The 16,440-nt window shown below is 48.0% G+C and overlaps 6 protein-coding genes across 6 annotated transcripts; 3 read left to right on the forward strand and 3 right to left on the reverse strand.

The window, feature by feature from the left end:
• Window positions 1-2,466: 2,466 nt before the first annotated feature.
• On the reverse strand, window positions 2,467-4,678 carry LAJ45_08350 (uncharacterized protein; the record flags this gene model as incomplete). The annotated part of the gene is made up of 8 exons (XM_046117901.1): window positions 2,467-2,496; window positions 2,652-2,668; window positions 2,937-2,968; window positions 3,026-3,944; window positions 4,085-4,322; window positions 4,385-4,476; window positions 4,532-4,552; window positions 4,645-4,678. The coding sequence occupies 8 exons, from the start codon at window positions 4,676-4,678 to the stop codon at window positions 2,467-2,469; spliced, it is 1,383 nt and encodes a 460-aa protein (XP_045968827.1).
• A 416-nt stretch (window positions 4,679-5,094) lies between these two features.
• Window positions 5,095-5,834, forward strand: LAJ45_08351 (uncharacterized protein; the record flags this gene model as incomplete). The annotated part of the gene is made up of 4 exons (XM_046117902.1): window positions 5,095-5,133; window positions 5,193-5,528; window positions 5,586-5,736; window positions 5,809-5,834. The coding sequence occupies 4 exons, from the start codon at window positions 5,095-5,097 to the stop codon at window positions 5,832-5,834; spliced, it is 552 nt and encodes a 183-aa protein (XP_045968828.1).
• A 457-nt stretch (window positions 5,835-6,291) lies between these two features.
• LAJ45_08352 (uncharacterized protein) lies at window positions 6,292-7,545 on the forward strand (the record flags this gene model as incomplete). Its single annotated transcript, XM_046117903.1, has 2 exons — window positions 6,292-6,368; window positions 6,519-7,545. 2 exons carry the CDS (start codon window positions 6,292-6,294, stop codon window positions 7,543-7,545), a joined length of 1,104 nt encoding a protein of 367 aa, XP_045968829.1.
• Window positions 7,546-8,635: 1,090 nt separating this feature from the next.
• LAJ45_08353 (uncharacterized protein) lies at window positions 8,636-9,094 on the forward strand (the record flags this gene model as incomplete). Its single annotated transcript, XM_046117904.1, has 3 exons — window positions 8,636-8,675; window positions 8,770-8,780; window positions 8,891-9,094. The coding sequence occupies 3 exons, from the start codon at window positions 8,636-8,638 to the stop codon at window positions 9,092-9,094; spliced, it is 255 nt and encodes an 84-aa protein (XP_045968830.1).
• Window positions 9,095-10,219: 1,125 nt separating this feature from the next.
• On the reverse strand, window positions 10,220-11,841 carry LAJ45_08354 (uncharacterized protein; the record flags this gene model as incomplete). Its single annotated transcript, XM_046117905.1, has 4 exons — window positions 10,220-10,663; window positions 10,930-11,419; window positions 11,510-11,524; window positions 11,732-11,841. The coding sequence occupies 4 exons, from the start codon at window positions 11,839-11,841 to the stop codon at window positions 10,220-10,222; spliced, it is 1,059 nt and encodes a 352-aa protein (XP_045968831.1).
• Window positions 11,842-13,710: 1,869 nt separating this feature from the next.
• Window positions 13,711-14,428, reverse strand: LAJ45_08355 (uncharacterized protein; the record flags this gene model as incomplete). Its single annotated transcript, XM_046117906.1, has 4 exons — window positions 13,711-13,888; window positions 14,013-14,035; window positions 14,240-14,309; window positions 14,421-14,428. 4 exons carry the CDS (start codon window positions 14,426-14,428, stop codon window positions 13,711-13,713), a joined length of 279 nt encoding a protein of 92 aa, XP_045968832.1.
• Window positions 14,429-16,440: the final 2,012 nt, after the last annotated feature.

A 16,440-nucleotide genomic window follows, 5' to 3' on the forward strand; every position in this document is an offset into this window, starting at 1 on the left:
ACCCATCAAAAATCTCGAATAGAAATAGAGTCAGTGTTGGTATGAATACCGCTGACCCGCCGGTTCTCTGGGTATCTTAGTATAACTTGTTTACATAGGGGGGCATAAGATCAAATCGATATATAGAACTGTACCATGGCTATTATACCCGGTGTCATAACGCCGGGTGGATGAAACATGTTGGTTTGAGAACTCGATTCTGCTATTTCCTTCGAAGCCTCCGATCGTTTTGTCGAAGGGATGAGTTTAAAAGATACGAGGAGGGAGTTCACAGTACACACTAGTATTGGATAGATTATAGAGGAGTCGTTCTAATGCGAAGAAAAAGAAGAAGAAGATCTTAAGGAGAAGAAGAAGGAGAAGAAGGAGAAGAAGACGAGCGAGGATGAAAGAGGGAAAGAAAGGAAACGGCTTTTATAGATATATAAAAATAAGTCGATAGGTACCTTTTTGAGTCGATAAGATGTATACTCATTAGGAATAAGCAATACTACTAATTTTCGTGTTATTTGAGCTTCTTCTAACGCGATAACGCTTATTACCCACCGGCCTCAAAATCGGCGGAGTACCCAGGCCATTAAGAAAACTTCTTTCGAATTTCGCTAAATCAACAGGCATTTATAGGCATAAACAGTATTCTCAAACAAGCACCCTACATACGCAATCAAAATAAAACCTCATGCCTCTATAGGCCCAGCGTCTAGTTCCAACCCATCTCGTGAGCGATACATATTGAAAACATCAAACAAGACAGCAGTGCCCCCTGTTACGACTATCGCCCCAGTGAGATACCACTATCATCAACATCTTAGTACATTTTTCATATAGCGAGCCATAAGAACCTGACGGAGGATAGTACCACTGCCAGTAGAGCTGGTGTTGTGACTCCGGGAAACATGTTGGTTTGAGGGTTCAGCTGCCGTTTCTTCCTGATCGATCGATCGAAGGGTGTTTAGGATATTATAATGAGGAAGTCCACACACATGTGATATAGACAACAGATAAGGTCGTTCTAATATCAAGAAGAAGTGAGAGAGAAGAGAGAAACGGTCAAACCAAAGTATAGCTTTTATAGAGGTTCGCGTGCTCCAGAATTCGGGATTTCGCTAGTACTGATCACAATTATAAATATATTTAGCTCATTCATAAGCCTAAATGCCCTGTATACGTAAATCTCACGCCTCTGTCGGCCTGGCGTCTTCCAATCCACCCTGTGAGCGGTACATATCAAAAACATCGAATAGAATATAACTCATCCCTGGTACGAATACCGCCCCACCGATGTACCACTAACACTAACATTTTAGCATATATGGAGCCATAAGAACTGGACAGAGAGCGGTACCAAAGCCAATATAGCTGGTGTTACAACGCCAGGTGGATGAAACATGCCGGTTTGAGAATTAGATATGCGATTTCTCCTAACTGTTCCGCGGAGGGGAGTTTGTGGCGTATGATATGATGAGGGGATACTCGAGTCCACGTATACTGGACACAGGTAACAGACAAGGTGGTTCTTATATGAAGTAAAACATTGCATAGCTCGTATGGATGATCGCGTGCTGTGGATTTTGCTAGTACTGAATGGGTACCCCCGTAGGTTATCACCGGCTCTGAACCACCGATTCATTCTGTCACCAGTTTAGAGCGTAATATATCTTACGACTAAGGTTTCCAAATTGCTCCCAATATTCTATGGCCCACTGTCCTCTACAACACGGGTATAGTGTATCCAGGCCCTAACTTAGGTAAGTACATGTAAACGACTTCATGGGCTTCTGCAGTACTGGATCCACCACTGAACTGCTAGCTAAATCTTCCCCTTTAGTATTCTCTTTCTGTGTACACGTGAACCATGACCATTGACCAAGAGATTCGTGGTTGATTCTACCAAATGATGAGACTAGAGTTGGGTGTAGAGCTAATTAATTCCTCAAACGAAGCCCTGATATTGAATGCTTCTTCTATGTTATCAATATCTGAGGGAATTCGACAGGCGGTGGCCATTAATGAATTAAACAAAACAAAAACAAAAGACAGGCGGTGGCCGGCGTGGGGTAGAAAGCAAGTCACATACATGTATTTGTAGTAGTATATTATGTATGCATGTAAGTAACGGCTACCGTCACTGGTGATCACTCGTTGGAAACTAACCGCATTTGATATAACGCGGTCAATTGATAACTTATGTCAACGCCATACAGAGTATATGGCTATTCTTCTTCCCCGCGCCCCCGCCTGTAAAAATACACCTAGAGGCAACAATTGGAAAGATCGACTATTTTTAGCAGAGCTTGTAACTCTAAATCCTTCTAGTTTTCATTTCGTGAGGATGGCACTAGGTGGTGGTGGTGAGGTAGTGAATGATGCATATGGCAGGTCCGTGGACGTGGTGGAGATTGTATTAATTTGTGGTAAGACTGCGCGCCGCGCCGTCTTTTAGTGCCGGTTGTCCTTGTAACGAGCCTATGAATGTCTTCCATGTAAGGCAGTGATCTATCGTCATAGTTAATCACTCGTTGCTAGTGCTAATCAATTGCTGTTTATAGGAGAACTAGAAATCTGTCCGTTTTTGTACTTCGTAGCATCGGATTGTGGTCGCTACCTCCGTACTAAAGACTTGTTTTTCTCCCAAGTAGCTGGTTACATACACTATACCGTACGGGGTCTTTATATATACCCATAAAACTCTTGCCATATCGAAATAGCATCAGCTTCCACCATCCGCTATTACATTGACACTATGTAAATGGCCAATAGTGATGACTACATATCGCCTAGGCTCGGAAGCCAGAAATAAATATAAATAACGCATTAACCGAGTAAGTTCCCTAATCCCAAGATCGTAGTTGCGCCGATGCTTGCTACGGTATATTTCTTCCTGACCATCATATAACCCTGTGGATATTGACACAAGTAATATTTTTATAACAAACATTCCAATGCCCCATAAATATCACCCAACGGTCTTTACAATGCTTAGTCCGCTTTCATTCACTCCTTAGAGTCAGATTATCTAGCTTACTTCACCTCCGTAAATGCCCTGAATGTGTTAAATGGTTCCGCCTGGCCATCCTCCGCGGTAAGCACAACCTTCGCAGTTGCACCCACAAAATACACATGTCCCCTTTCCACCTTCTCCTTCTTAGGACCCACAGAGATTTGGCCACCACCACTGGTACAAATTACAATACTCGGTCCTTCAATCGGCTCGAATGTCTCCGCCTGCCCCTCCTTCAGTTCGGTCTTGATAACACTGAACTCATCAATCGGCGGATCATATAATACACTTGTGGGTTCTGCGGCTGCGTGGTTTGAACCCCCCGCGTATACCTGTGGTTTCATCTTCTGTTCGGAGATAGGCGCATAGGAGTATGTGAGCATATCGACAAGGTTGGGAACGTCCTTGAATTTCGGGGTAAACCCAGCACGGACAACGTTATCAGAAGCAGCCATGCACTCGATGATATCACCAGAAAGGTACGCGTGTGGGTCATCTGCCTTGAGGAAGATCGCTTCTCCGGGCGATAGTTCGACATAGTTGAGGAAGAATGTACAGAAGAGACCGATGTCGTCGGGGAATTGCTCGTTAAGACGGACTATAAGCTGTGCCAGCTTAGGACCGCCGTATTCTTCTCCACCAAAGTTTCCCGGGCACTCTTTGGCTTGACCCACAAGCTTTGGGGCAAACTCGGCAATGCGAGACTCGGGGGTGTTCATGAGTGCTGAGAAGAGCTCTTTTAGTGCGGCTTTGTTGGTGGTAACATCATCCGAAGATGTAGATGCTACGGTAGAGGTGAATGCATCACAGACTTCTTCAGAAAGAAGAGAGCGGAGCGCGGGAGTAGATTGCAGGAAGGAGGAAATCTCTGCAAGAGGGCGGAAACCGCAAAAACCGTCAAATGCAGTGACGGCGATTGCCATCTCAGGCTTGTGGTTATCATCTATAATTGATCGAAGCGGTTTAGTAAAGTCCGTAGTTAATTTTCTAGTGGCTAAAGGACTAGAATCAAAGGATTGGCCTCCAATTGGCCTCTTTCGCTTTGAAAATCTCCTAAAAATATCATCCTAAATAACAACTTACCAGGGTAGTTCTTGGGATCTTGCTTGTGAAGTCTTTCGGCAAGCTTCTTGTCAGGGTGTGCCTGAATACTGAGCGCTTTCTGGATCGAAAGAACTTTGAAAAGAAACGGAAGTTTATCTCCATAGATTGCTGAGATGGAGGTGGAGAGGAGAGCTTTATTCTCCGTAACAAGATCCAAGAGTGTGCGGCCAGTCGTCACATCTTTCGAGGGGTTTGAAGGATGAGTTCCCATCCAGAGCTACTTGTTACGTAAACTGTTAGATATACCCTCCCAAAATTCTTTTTGAATGGAGCTCATACTTCAGCATATGGCTTGGATTCCTCAATCTTGAAGCCTGACTGCGTCGTGGCAGCAGCAAAGCGGGCAGCAGCCGAATCATTTCCAATTTTACCTTTTGAGCATTAGCATCGAATCCGGTAGAGTTAACATAGTTTTGGTAGACTCACCCCAATCATAGGAGTTGGTGCCTTTAATAAACCCCACCTATGACGTTAGCTCTCGCTGACCAAGCTCTCCATGTACCTAACCTCATGTTACCCCAGAGAGTGGTTAAACAAACCGCATTGTAGCTGGAAAAGAGGTACTGGAAGCATTGTGTAAGCTGCGTGAGAGAAAAATACAGTTCCCAGGAGAAGGAACGATGTTAAAATTTCTGTTTTGGGGCGAAGGTATGAGTATGTTTCGTTTTCAGAAGCTGTTTTGCGAGAGCACCCCGCAGGCCAGGATATGGGTTGTTACACACGGCGCTGCGTTGTGTTGCTTACCCTGCTTAATCATTGTGCATGGATGCTTGCCTGCATGAGAAACCGTTGGCGGACAACAACGCGTAAAGTACTGTCCGCAGATATCGACGAAACCTTGCAAGGTCTCTACAGCATCGGGTTCAGTTATTTGTTGGGGTCAAAATAATATAAATTACCAATTAACATTACAGTAGGTCTGTCCGGATCAATCCTTAGCTAGCTAGTCAATCCCCAAAACTAAAGTTCCTAAGCTCAGCCTATAGATCATGCCGCCAAAGCAGACCAAAGGAGAGTATATCGAGACGGTATGTCATACAGTGGTCACTTTTCAACCTCCCCGGAATCCTAAACTAACCCTCCATAGGACACTGGCAACAAAGTCTCCCGAAAGTCCGTAATCCTTGGCTCCCAAAACATCATTCTCGGTGGTAAGACCATAATTCAAGCCGATTGTACCATCCGCGGTGATCTTCGCCGGACAGTCGCCCCAGGTCAGCAATCCGGGAATGTTGCGATTGCGGTGGGCCGTTACTGCTTCTTGTCACGAAGTAGCGTGCTGCGGCCGCCGGGGAAGATTGCTCGGGGAATTTACAGCTATTATCCGATGAAGATTGGAGACCACGTTTTTGTTGGTGAAGGGAGTGTTGTCGAGGCGGCGCTGATTGGAAGCTATGTCCATATTTCCAAGGATTGTGTGATTGTAAGTTACCCCTCTAGGTGGTATCATTTGGATTACCAAGACTAATAGTGCGATTAGGGAAAGTTCACGATCATCAAGGACTGCGTAAGGATAGAGGAGGGGACTGTGATAGCACCAAACTCCGTGATACCAAGCTTTTCGGTAGTTTCTGGCAGGCCAGGCGTGGTGGTTGCCGAGCTACCTGAAACTGCAGTGGAAGGATTGGAGCGTGCGTAACCATCCAATGTGCTTTCGAAGTTGCTGGATCATGAGTGGCTAACGTATTATTTGTGATATGCAGTGAAGAATATATACCGGATGATATAGGTTTCCGTCGGTGCTTCAGTCAATCATGTATGCCATTGGGAGTTCAGCGAGGCGTTTCTTATCTTTCTGGCGTTTTGACAACGGAACGTATTTTGTTGTAATTTAAGGGTGCTTGCGGGTAATTAACAAAGGCTTATTCTCTAAACCAGGCGCATGTAGACATGTCCTTACACTTTGAACTCGGCGGTGGTACTTCTTTGTCCTAAAATGATTTGATCCACTGTTCAAACCAGGGCAGTTATCCAGATATTCGGCGACACTGCATGATGTAGTAAACAAAGCTACCAAAATGATACCATGATATAGCCTAGCCCTTGATATTAAATGTCTAATTCTCTCAGTGCTGCTGCTGAACCAATACGATAATACTCATGATAATAGGTACCGGCACTTATCCCTAAAAATCCGACTGAACCCTAACCCTGCTGCCGATCTGCAATAATTACCGGTTGACGACATGCGATCATGTCGTGATTCGACCACGACGGCAAGCTCAACCAATATCCAAACTTCAATCCTGTGCTCTACAATCCCGTAAAGTAGATCTCCGACGTTAACAGGGCTTTATGGAACCTACACCCAATACCCACCCGATATATATTTGGCCTCCACACAGCCTATAGTGCAAGATATCGATATCATTTTATCTCCCCACCTCGAAAATGATCTCTCTTGATTCCCTAGCCACAGAGCTCCTAGTCCAAATCGTCGACTACATCTCCCCCTCGGCGACCTCAATCCCGACTCCGACTTCCCCACGCTCAAGAACCTCAGCCTCACCTGCCACCGCCTGCACTCCATCTGCTTCCACCCCCTCTTCGCCTCCATCCGCCTCAAGCTAGAACCCGGTACCTCCACCTCCACCGTCACCCACCTACGCGACTTCGTGCGCACCCACCAGCTCCAGCCCACCATCACCCACGTGACCATCAACTTTGGGCACGACTGGAACGAGACCAAGAACGGCCTTGAACTCAAAAAGCTCCTCTGGGAGCTGCGCACCTCGTCCCTAACGCTCTCGCAGCCGCGCCTCGCGACCTCCGTCCGCGAGAAGTGCGCAAAGTGGAGCTACCACCTCGACACGCTGCAGGCGCTGAAGGTGAGCCTTCTGGATGACAACAACGAGCTCAAGATGCTGCTGCTGCGCGTGTGTCCCGTGCGCCTGCTGGTGGTGGACGACGGCTGCTTCCGCCTAATGTATAAGAGCGACGGGGCGTACTTCCACCACAGCCAGACGCAGTGCCCGGGGGTGGCGCTCATGAAGCCGACGATCTTCCCGAACCTGACGAAGGTGGTGTATTCGGCGGCGTGGCCGAGTTTTCATCGGTTTGATAATTTCTTGGGGTTTGTGTCCCGCTTGCCGGTGCTGCGGGAGCTGGGGATCACGTTGATGGGGGGGCAGGATTTGGAGCTGAATTTAGGGAGGGAGGGGTATCGGTGGAGTGGGGATTCGCTGAGGTATAGAGAGGTCGTGGCGGAGTATGCGATATTGACGGGGAGGGTGGAACGCAGTATGGAGGGGTTGGGGGTGATACGGATCGGGGATATCAGGATACCATGGAAAGAGGATGTGAAGGCGCCAATGAGTTGGAGAGAGGATGTGAGTGGGCAGGAGGGGGATCTCAGTGGGGATTGGAAAGGAGCCGGGGTCTGGAGGAAGATGACCCCGATCACGATAGGGACAGTGGGGGAGAGCTCCAATGATACATGATGTATCCATCATATACCTCCTATCGAAACAGAAAATCACGCACATATATCCAAAAACTGCTAGGATGTGTCGTTGCACGTGACTTACTCAACGGAGATCGGAGAAAGATAGCTGAGCCAATCATGGTGAATCACTCAGTCACGCTCCATCATGAGCTGTCACCCACGATCGAAGGTTGGGCATTGAAATATTCCACAGCAATTGAGCTAAGATCACAAAGTTGAGGAGATTCCACTAAATATGTACAGTGGTGTTTATGATATGATAACTGCTGTGATGTAAATAAATGCTCCTAGGTCTGCCTGCAGTAAACCAGTTTGGGCACGAAACCACGAAGTCCACGATGTCCAACACCCATGAACTCAAAGCAAACGGACCAAAAACTTTCAAAACTACATTTTACATTTAGTGAAGTAGCAGGCTAGGAGTAACCAATAGCAACATGCAGCTCAGTGCACTCGTGATATAGTAAATACCACATGTAGCCGATCACCGGCTCAGCCCGCACAACGCCTACAGCGCGGGCCCGGCATTACCCATCAATCAGCCTCAACATCACCTCACAACACGTATCACTAGAAAAGCTCATCATACGGTTCACTCGTATTCAACACCCGGAAACAGCTACAGCGGTTGGAGTCTAGGATATTACGTATAATTTCACCTAAACTAGATACGCACTGCAGAGAAAAGATGAAGAGAATCTTCACGAAATTTCCACTTTTCTTTTGCCGTGTGGTTGCAATTGAAATAGGACTGGCAGAAACGCTAAGATATGTCCGAGTGATGGTTCATGAGCATGATGGATCATATTTGTCAATAAAGCTACGTTACGGCACTTTTGTGTTATATAAAGCACTGGATTTAACGGAAGGGTGTATTGCGATAACACGGCCGCGGAGGAGGAAGAACTCGTACGTTTCACACCACTTGCGGGTCCAACAGGTGATTTATTGATATCATATAACGACTTATCCTGCAGCTGACGGGGTGTCTACAGCCAATACATACGTGGCCGAGGCCGTTCCCCGACATATTTCTTCAGAGAATTTATCTTTATCTCTACTGAAACGAATAATCATTTCTCACGATGGAACCATCGATCATCAAAACCGAAACTACCGCGATAGGTAACTCTAGGTCTAGGCTTTTTGGGGAGTGTCTTGAGTGCATTTCAAGATTAGGGTATCCATGGGAACTTTAGAGCTAATGTATATTGCTTAGACTACGTACATGTATGTAGCACCGTCATCCTCACACACAAATCACCAATTCCAACCCGACGAGCATTGAAAAACAAACTTTACCACTCTAAGTTTCACCCCCCCCCCCCCCAAACAAACAGCCCCACGAAAGCTCCGGGAGAACTCAAAGATCGCGCCAGAAACCTCCAACACTCCCAGACCCAAAGGTCGGGCAGCCCTCAGCTCCAAAACTCAGTGTTATACCGTACCAACACAATTTACCAAAATCAACTCCGTATCATGGTCCATCACTCGACCGCGCACCGGCGATGACTGTATCCAATATGCCGTACCACATTCGCTAACTGACGCATAACTCAACCTCTTCGCGCGGGTTCCTGCTTGATGACTGTGCGCAGTGCGAAGGGTGCATGATCTGCGTGGTTACACTTTAAAGCCTTGGTGGTGGTGTGTAAAAATAGAGAACCGGGGTAATATGGTGTGATATGCTTTTCGAAAGTGCTGGTGGGCGGGACTTGTGTTTTTGCATGTAGAGGTAACGGTACTTAAGCTGTAGGTACTGATTGGTACCGTTGTTGGCCAATCAATCAAAGAAGGCTCCGTTACATAGTGAATCTTACGGTATCGACTACAGTCGCAACTCGCTATGCCGGATGGCCAAGATTCAGCCCATTTCGTACGGGATAGCAAATCATCCGGGACAGCAAATAAACCCTCAACAAACAAACCTAACCCTAGATTTACTCCATTATCACCTCTGAACCATTTTTTTTGCTTCAAAAGCTCAGCTTCTAATAGTATCAAGTGCTAGCAGTACTTGATGTCTGATAGAGTTTTCTCCGCTTCAATTTTGAAGGGAAAAGTGTTCAATTTTGAAGGAGGAAAAGTGTTCAAAACCTCAGAATTCGACCTTCAGTGAATGGGAAAATCTAGCTGTGTATGGACTAGTGGATCCGGGATAGCAAATATTATTTGTATGGGGACAGGGGTCAGAGAGTTGGCCAGTTTCCCATACGGTACGAGAAGGCCAAAATCCGGGATAGCAAATTAATTTTGGTGAGGAATGAGGGTATCAGCCAAATCCATCCGGGATAGCAAGGGATCCGACATATTGAGTTCCGGCATAGCGAGTTGCGACTGTACTACGCACGCACGGGCCAGTGGGAATATTTACTGTGATACAAATTTTACAAAAAATATTTGGAGACGCGCAATAAAATGAAAGGTGGAAATAATAAATGCAAAAAAAACACCCACACCCTAGCTCAACAACAAACAACCTCCAACCCATCCGCAAGCCTGCACAAGAAAAGCAAAAGAAAGCAATAAAAAAAGAAATGCAACTCCCAAATGCAAATCACCTCATTTCCCACATCATCAAACCTCAAACTCTTGGTTCATCACATCTCAAGCCACACAATTTGACCCCGGCCCCGCCCAGCCCTTGCCCAGTCCTACCCTACCAATGATCAATCCACCAACATCCTCTCCACCGCCCTCCCCGGCGGCTGTTGCATCCACTCCTTCCCCGCCGCCGCCGCATTCGCCCTATTATTTTCCTCCTCCTTCCTACTCAGGCCCTCTCTAATGCACTCGGCAAAGTCCTCGACCGTCGTGCCCCTGCTCCTCCTGTCGAAGCGCTCCTTGCCCAGCTCGTCATCCTGCGCAACGCCACGGTACACCTCTGCGATCCCGGAAAACACCGCGCGGGAGAAGCCGGTCTGCGAGTGCGTGTCGGCAATCTCCTCCATCTCGCGCACGCAGCGGTAGGCCTTAGGCGGCGTGGCAGGGACGGACTTTTCGAGGAAGTCGAGCAGCGGGGGGAAGTAGGCGGAGATTTCTTCTTTGAGCTCGGGGAGGAGGGAGAGGTTGGCGGCGGTGGTGAAGGATTGGATGGCGAGACCATTGAGACCCTAAGGGGGAGATGTTAGAAACTGCGGGTTATTTAATTTGGGGTTGCTAAGGATGGGTGATTTTGTGTGATGCATAACTGAGTGAGAGTATGTGATTGTAAAGAAAGGGGGAGGGCCCGGGGAACGATAGCAAATTGGAGGTATAAAAAAGCAAAAGAGCCATCCATCAATTTCCCCCATAACAATCCTAATATTATCCGCTCTGGTAGCAGTAATACAGTGACAGCAATTATAGCAATAGTAATCGTAAAAGAAGTAATACAAACCTTTGTCAACGACGCAAAACACATCTTCAGCCCACTCGCCTGCCCCACCCGGTCCCCCACCCACTTCAGCCCCAGCGCCTCCTCCAACCTCTGCCCGGCCTCGCCCACCAATCTCTCGGGCCCACTCACCACAATCCTCGGCTTCCTCCACGCGCCCCCCGGGTTCTCCGGCGTCTGCACAAACTCTGGCGGGCCGCCCAGTATCGCGCCGTCCACAAACCTGACGCCGGTACCGCCGATGCCGGGCCGCGCAAACACCTCCTCGATGCGCTCGGCGAGCCCCGGCGAGGTGGCATTCAGGTCGATAAAGTAGAGCGGCGGCTTGTTGCCCCGCGCAACATAGGTGTATGCGTAGCCCACTCGCCGGGCGGTGGGCAGAGACTCGGAGGGTGGCACAACAGACAGGATAATATCGGCCTGGTTGATTAGGTCTACGTCCGAGGAAACAAATTCGATGTGGCAGGCGGCGGCGCGGTCGGTCGTGTAGGAACTGCGGCAGGGGAAAAAGGGAAAGAGGGACAATGGTTAACCAGACTATCACTGGACAAGCAGGCAGAACAAGCAAAGAAGAAGAATTTACTCATAAGCTGTGGCACTGGGTCTATCATGTTATTCAATGGGTTATTTGGTTCTGGTTTATTTAATTGTAACAGCGCATGAGGGGGATGAGGGGTGAAGAGGGGCAGGGGGAGATGTGGGGGATAAGCAGATAAAAGCGGGGGAGGAAGAGGAAGAGAGGATCGAAGAGAGAGAAGCAGAGAGAGAGACGGAGAGAGATTCAGAGAGGGGTTTCTTTTACTACCTACGACCGGAATTGCTCGTTATTATGCGGAAGTTGTAGGCCCGCAGCAGACGGGCAATACCAGCACCCATCTCTCCTGGGGAGAGGATCGCTACAGTCGCTGTGGCCATTATAGAAGTGGATGTATCAGAGCAGTATCAGTATCGATCAGTAGTATCAGTAACAGTAGCAGTAGCAGTAGCAGTAGCAGTAGCAGTAGCAGCAGTGGTAGTAGTAGACCAAGGGCGAAGAGAGCGGTTGTTAAGGCTGTTAAGAAAAAAAAATATAGAAAAATAGATAAATAAAACAATGTATAGAAGATCAGATATAGAAGAAAACGGGTTTCAGAATAAACACGGTTTCAAAGAAAACAAAAAACAAAAAACAATGATTTGTTGCCTCGATATTAATGGGAAAAGAAAAGAGGGAAGGGGAGAGAGAAAGAGGACGAGTCGAGGCGGGGGGAAGAAAGATCTAGAGCTTCGTTTGCGGGGTAGATCAGGCAGGGCAAGTTTGCAGGAGGGAGCGAAGGAAAGAAAAAAAAAAAAAAAGATAGATACGATAAGCTACGGCGGTCGGTGAGTTTTAAGGGACTGTCTGGTTTATCAAAGTGCTGTCTATAGGTGGGGTGGTTATCACTCGCTCGCTCATGCACGCTCACTCACTACAGATGTACATGTAGGTACACACATTTAGGTAGGTACTCCTCCTGATCGCTCAGCAAGCTACTCCTCACTCTTCGTCGTCGGTGTTGTTTTTTCCCGCACGGAACGACGAGGTGCGCCATAAAAAGAAGTGAGCGAAAAAGAAAGAGTCTACACTAACAGTGGACCGCAGCTGGCCGCCTGCTCGCCTGCTCGCCTGCTGGCTGTCGAGGGATCAAGGTTCCATGGATCCATCCACGGTTCGTTCATGGCTCACTAACGTCCGTCACTCTTTCCTTGCGATGGGATCGAGATGATCTGATCTCATACCCTATCGCAATTTGACAGCTCTTTGTTGTACGGTACCTGCTTCCATGTGAGGAGTCGAGTTTTGTGCTCTGAATGGGGAGGCCGAGGAGAGAGTCCTGCAGAAAAAGGCAATCCCGATAGCTGTCACAGTTATTACTACGGTACTGTATGTAGCTTATCGTTATGGTGGTCCAGTAACACTTTGACAAGCTACCATCCATACCCATAAAAGAAAACCCACAACCTCAAATTGCGTCCCTCTCTCTGATGGGGTCCGAAACAGCAGATATTTGATGGCGTCACATCACCACCACCCACCACTTCTGCGGGATTGGCAAGGCACGGGACAAGGAGGGGTTTGAACGCAGAGAGGTTGAATCAGGGAACTGATGTTTGATTGGATTTGTTTGAAAAAAGCTGCGATTCGATCCAGAGATCATACACACAGACCACACTCATACTACCATGGCCAGTAGTAACATGGAGTCGGTATCCAATATGGCACGTGCGTGGGGCCTACGTGTATGGAGCCAGAGCTCTGGGAATGTTTCCTTTTGCCCCTCTTTGCTCGAGATCTAGATAGATCTGTAAATAATAAATGTCGCACTCTGCGCCATTACATTGGGCGGTTTCCTCCGCCGGCCGTGGTGTTTATGACTACATTTATCCAGCAACATATTTCACTAGTTTCCTGCCGTTCGAGTTTACAGGTGGCCTGTGTTTTGTCGTGACACTTTTCGCACTCGTGGAGAAGGCCGCGGCGGGGCTGTGGATGATTGCCGGCCTTACCGAGTTTACTAGTTTCCCGGGGGATTTCCCACACGGATTACCATTTTATGCCGCCGGTGGTTATTCATGCCGGCACAACTCATGATCTACCCGCTCTCCTAAGGGCGCCATATCTGAACAGGCCTTCCCATAGTCCTACATGGTCGTATCCAAGGGATGCGAGAACTCGATAACGTTTGATAGTCATTTTTCCCCTTCTTTCTTGAAGTGACATTAAATTCCAGTGTAATCCGGCATGGAAACCATATAGTCCAAGCCCTATCTACCACCAATGCCGGGCCCACCGCCCTGGACCATTGCCTGGTTCTGCTCGGCAAAGCGCTGTCCTGTCCTCTCGCTGGCCTTGATGAACTTATCAACGCATCGGCCGATGCAGGTCTCCTCCTTCGAAGAAACGGCTTTTGATGTAAAGTCGTTAACGCAGTCATCGAAGCATCTGTATAACCCAATAACGTCAGATTCTATTACCGTCCATAAATAATCACACTGCCCTGCGCCCCCCACGCCGCTTCGGCGGTGATAGTTGTGTTTGTAGAAAGCAAGGTTCGGGGAGTAAAAACCGTTGAACAAGCTTCGAGTACATCTATAAACAGAAACGAAACCCGGGAGTTAGCAAGACGTGTAATAATCAAAATTCAATCTGAGCCAGGGCACGGGAGTGGAAGTTGGGTGGGAGGGGGGAAAGTGCATTAGGCCTAATTTTAACAAATGGTGATGACGGAACAAAGGAATAAAGAATATGCTAAGGCCTAATGCCATGAAACACTATTGGGGGTTTCGGACATACCTGCATAAAGTCTTTCATCTGTCGTCTCTCGATGACATTTTGGAACTCACGTTGTTCGGAGGCAGAGAGGCTATGGTGGCGGGGCTTGTTAGAAAGAACGCTTTCGGAGGGTGGAAGAGCCCAGTGACAACGACTTGATCTGGGGCGGAGGCAAGACAGATCAGTAAGTGTGGGAACTCACGAATCCATTGCGTATGCTTGCTTTCTGTGGGTTGGGAGTGGTGGGTGGTGTGTTCAAATCGCGAACAATTGATGGATGAGTCTCTCTGTATGTATGTCTAGTAGCTTGAACCGAACGTATGTAGGCGAGATGACGAGCTGGTTGCGAAGGGCCGAGGGTGGGATAAAAACGCACAAAAAAACCGGAATAATTTTTCCTTGCGATTTTCGACCTCCGAGTTTCTGGAAGGAATCCTTGGAAACTGATTGATCGTGGCAAGACACGCGGATCAGATTACGGAGTTTGTGTCGCTTACCCTGCTTTGGGGAAGGCCCACGAAGATCTGATCCGAGTGCTACTAGAGGAGCGCCGAAGAGCCATAGGGAGAGCAGAGTACATACAGTGTCTAAGCAGATTATGTCGAACATGTTACATGGGTATGCAGAGCAACACTGGAATTATGTGCATGTAGATGTGTGTACATCCCAGCACGTATGTACGATTACTCTATTCTAATACTAACTAACCCACATGTACCTCCATACGTACCAACTGGAAGTCCAAGTTTTATGGTGAGGTGAACGGGAAGCGACTAGGGTAAGGGAAGTTCAAGTCCATGCCCTGCGAGTTGTGATCAACCATGTCTGTCTGGGGGGGTGGCAGGAAATGCTCGACCCAAAATAGGCGAAGCGAGTGAGTTCTTCAAAAGCAGGGACCGTTACTAGAGCTGCTATTATTATTACTATTGGGGCAAGTAAGAAGGATCATTTACTACCTCTACCAGTGTTCTTGGCGTCTTTCTATCCCCCTGCCTTTCAACACTCACTGCACTGCACGCGGACACGCAACACAACACCAACCACAGTGAGGATTCCATATTCATGACCAGGTTGAGGTTGTTTGTGTTGCTATTGCTGCTATCTTCCCCCAGTTCCCTGACCTAAAGACCGATCATCATCTAGATCACCGACTTCCCCATCTTTCCACGCATCGGAGGGACTGTTCTGGCCGCCAGGACCCTCTCTCTCTCTCCCTCATCCTCATCCCCCGTCGCACAAACTAACGTTCGCATCAGTCAGCAAGACCGTGCCTCTGTTCAGCCAGTCGGGACTCAGATCATCACTAAAGTTAGGGCCTCGGCGTGCCTCCTCAGCCTAGCCCCACAAAAAAAGAGGGACAAGTCTTGTTTCTGCTCCCGAGCGCGCTCAGCCCTGAGTGGAGCGCCGCTGCCTACTGCTGCTGTGCTCCTACACCTAGAGTAGTCCTGCTGCTCCTTTCCTGGGGGTTGAGTCGTCTGTCCTGACCTGTCGTTGAACGTTGAACTATCCTTCCCCAGCATTTCAGCATCATCCCTTGTCTTGCTTGCTTGCTTGCTGTTGTGTGTATGTTCCTGTCTGGTGTGTTCGCATCTTTCTACTACTCTGCACTGCACTGCACTAAACTCGTAGAGTTGTCTACAGTCATTTGGTATGTACTGCATGTTTCCCAGCCCATTCCTTTCATTCCCTTAAGAAGTTGGTCCCACACTTTCCCCCCCTCCTCTCACCCCCCCCCCCCCCCCGCGCCGCCAGTCAGTGCAGGACCAGGCACGATACCACCCAGGCAGCTCCGACCGAGAGCAATATATCTCCGCCGCACTACTTTCCCCATTTAACGTTTTGTCTTGTTCAGCCGTGTCTCCGAGCGAGACAGAAGACTTGAACGAAGAAGTTTACACTTTACAGAGTCATTCACTTGCTGATTGATTTGATTGAATGATTGACTGACAGTCTGTTCTATTCCTACCTCAGATCACTGCCCATCTATCCTATCCTCTATAACCCCCAAACCTTAAACACCTCCCACAAAACTCTACAAGTCCTCTCACTCTGTACTCTGTTAATTCTGTACTGTTCAGTACTGGTACGTTACTCCCCTTCAAATAAAAAAACTCATTCCTCCATCTTCATTCCATTCCATCCCATCATCCTTCTGTCTCCCCTCACTCGACTGGCTGTTACCGCTCCGAGTCACATATCAAGTAAATCTACATGCCTGCATA

This window comes from Morchella importuna, assembly GCF_003444635.1.
Source record: "Morchella importuna strain M04M26 chromosome Unknown Morimp01GS029, whole genome shotgun sequence".
NCBI classification, from domain to species: Eukaryota; Fungi; Ascomycota; class Pezizomycetes; order Pezizales; family Morchellaceae; genus Morchella; species Morchella importuna.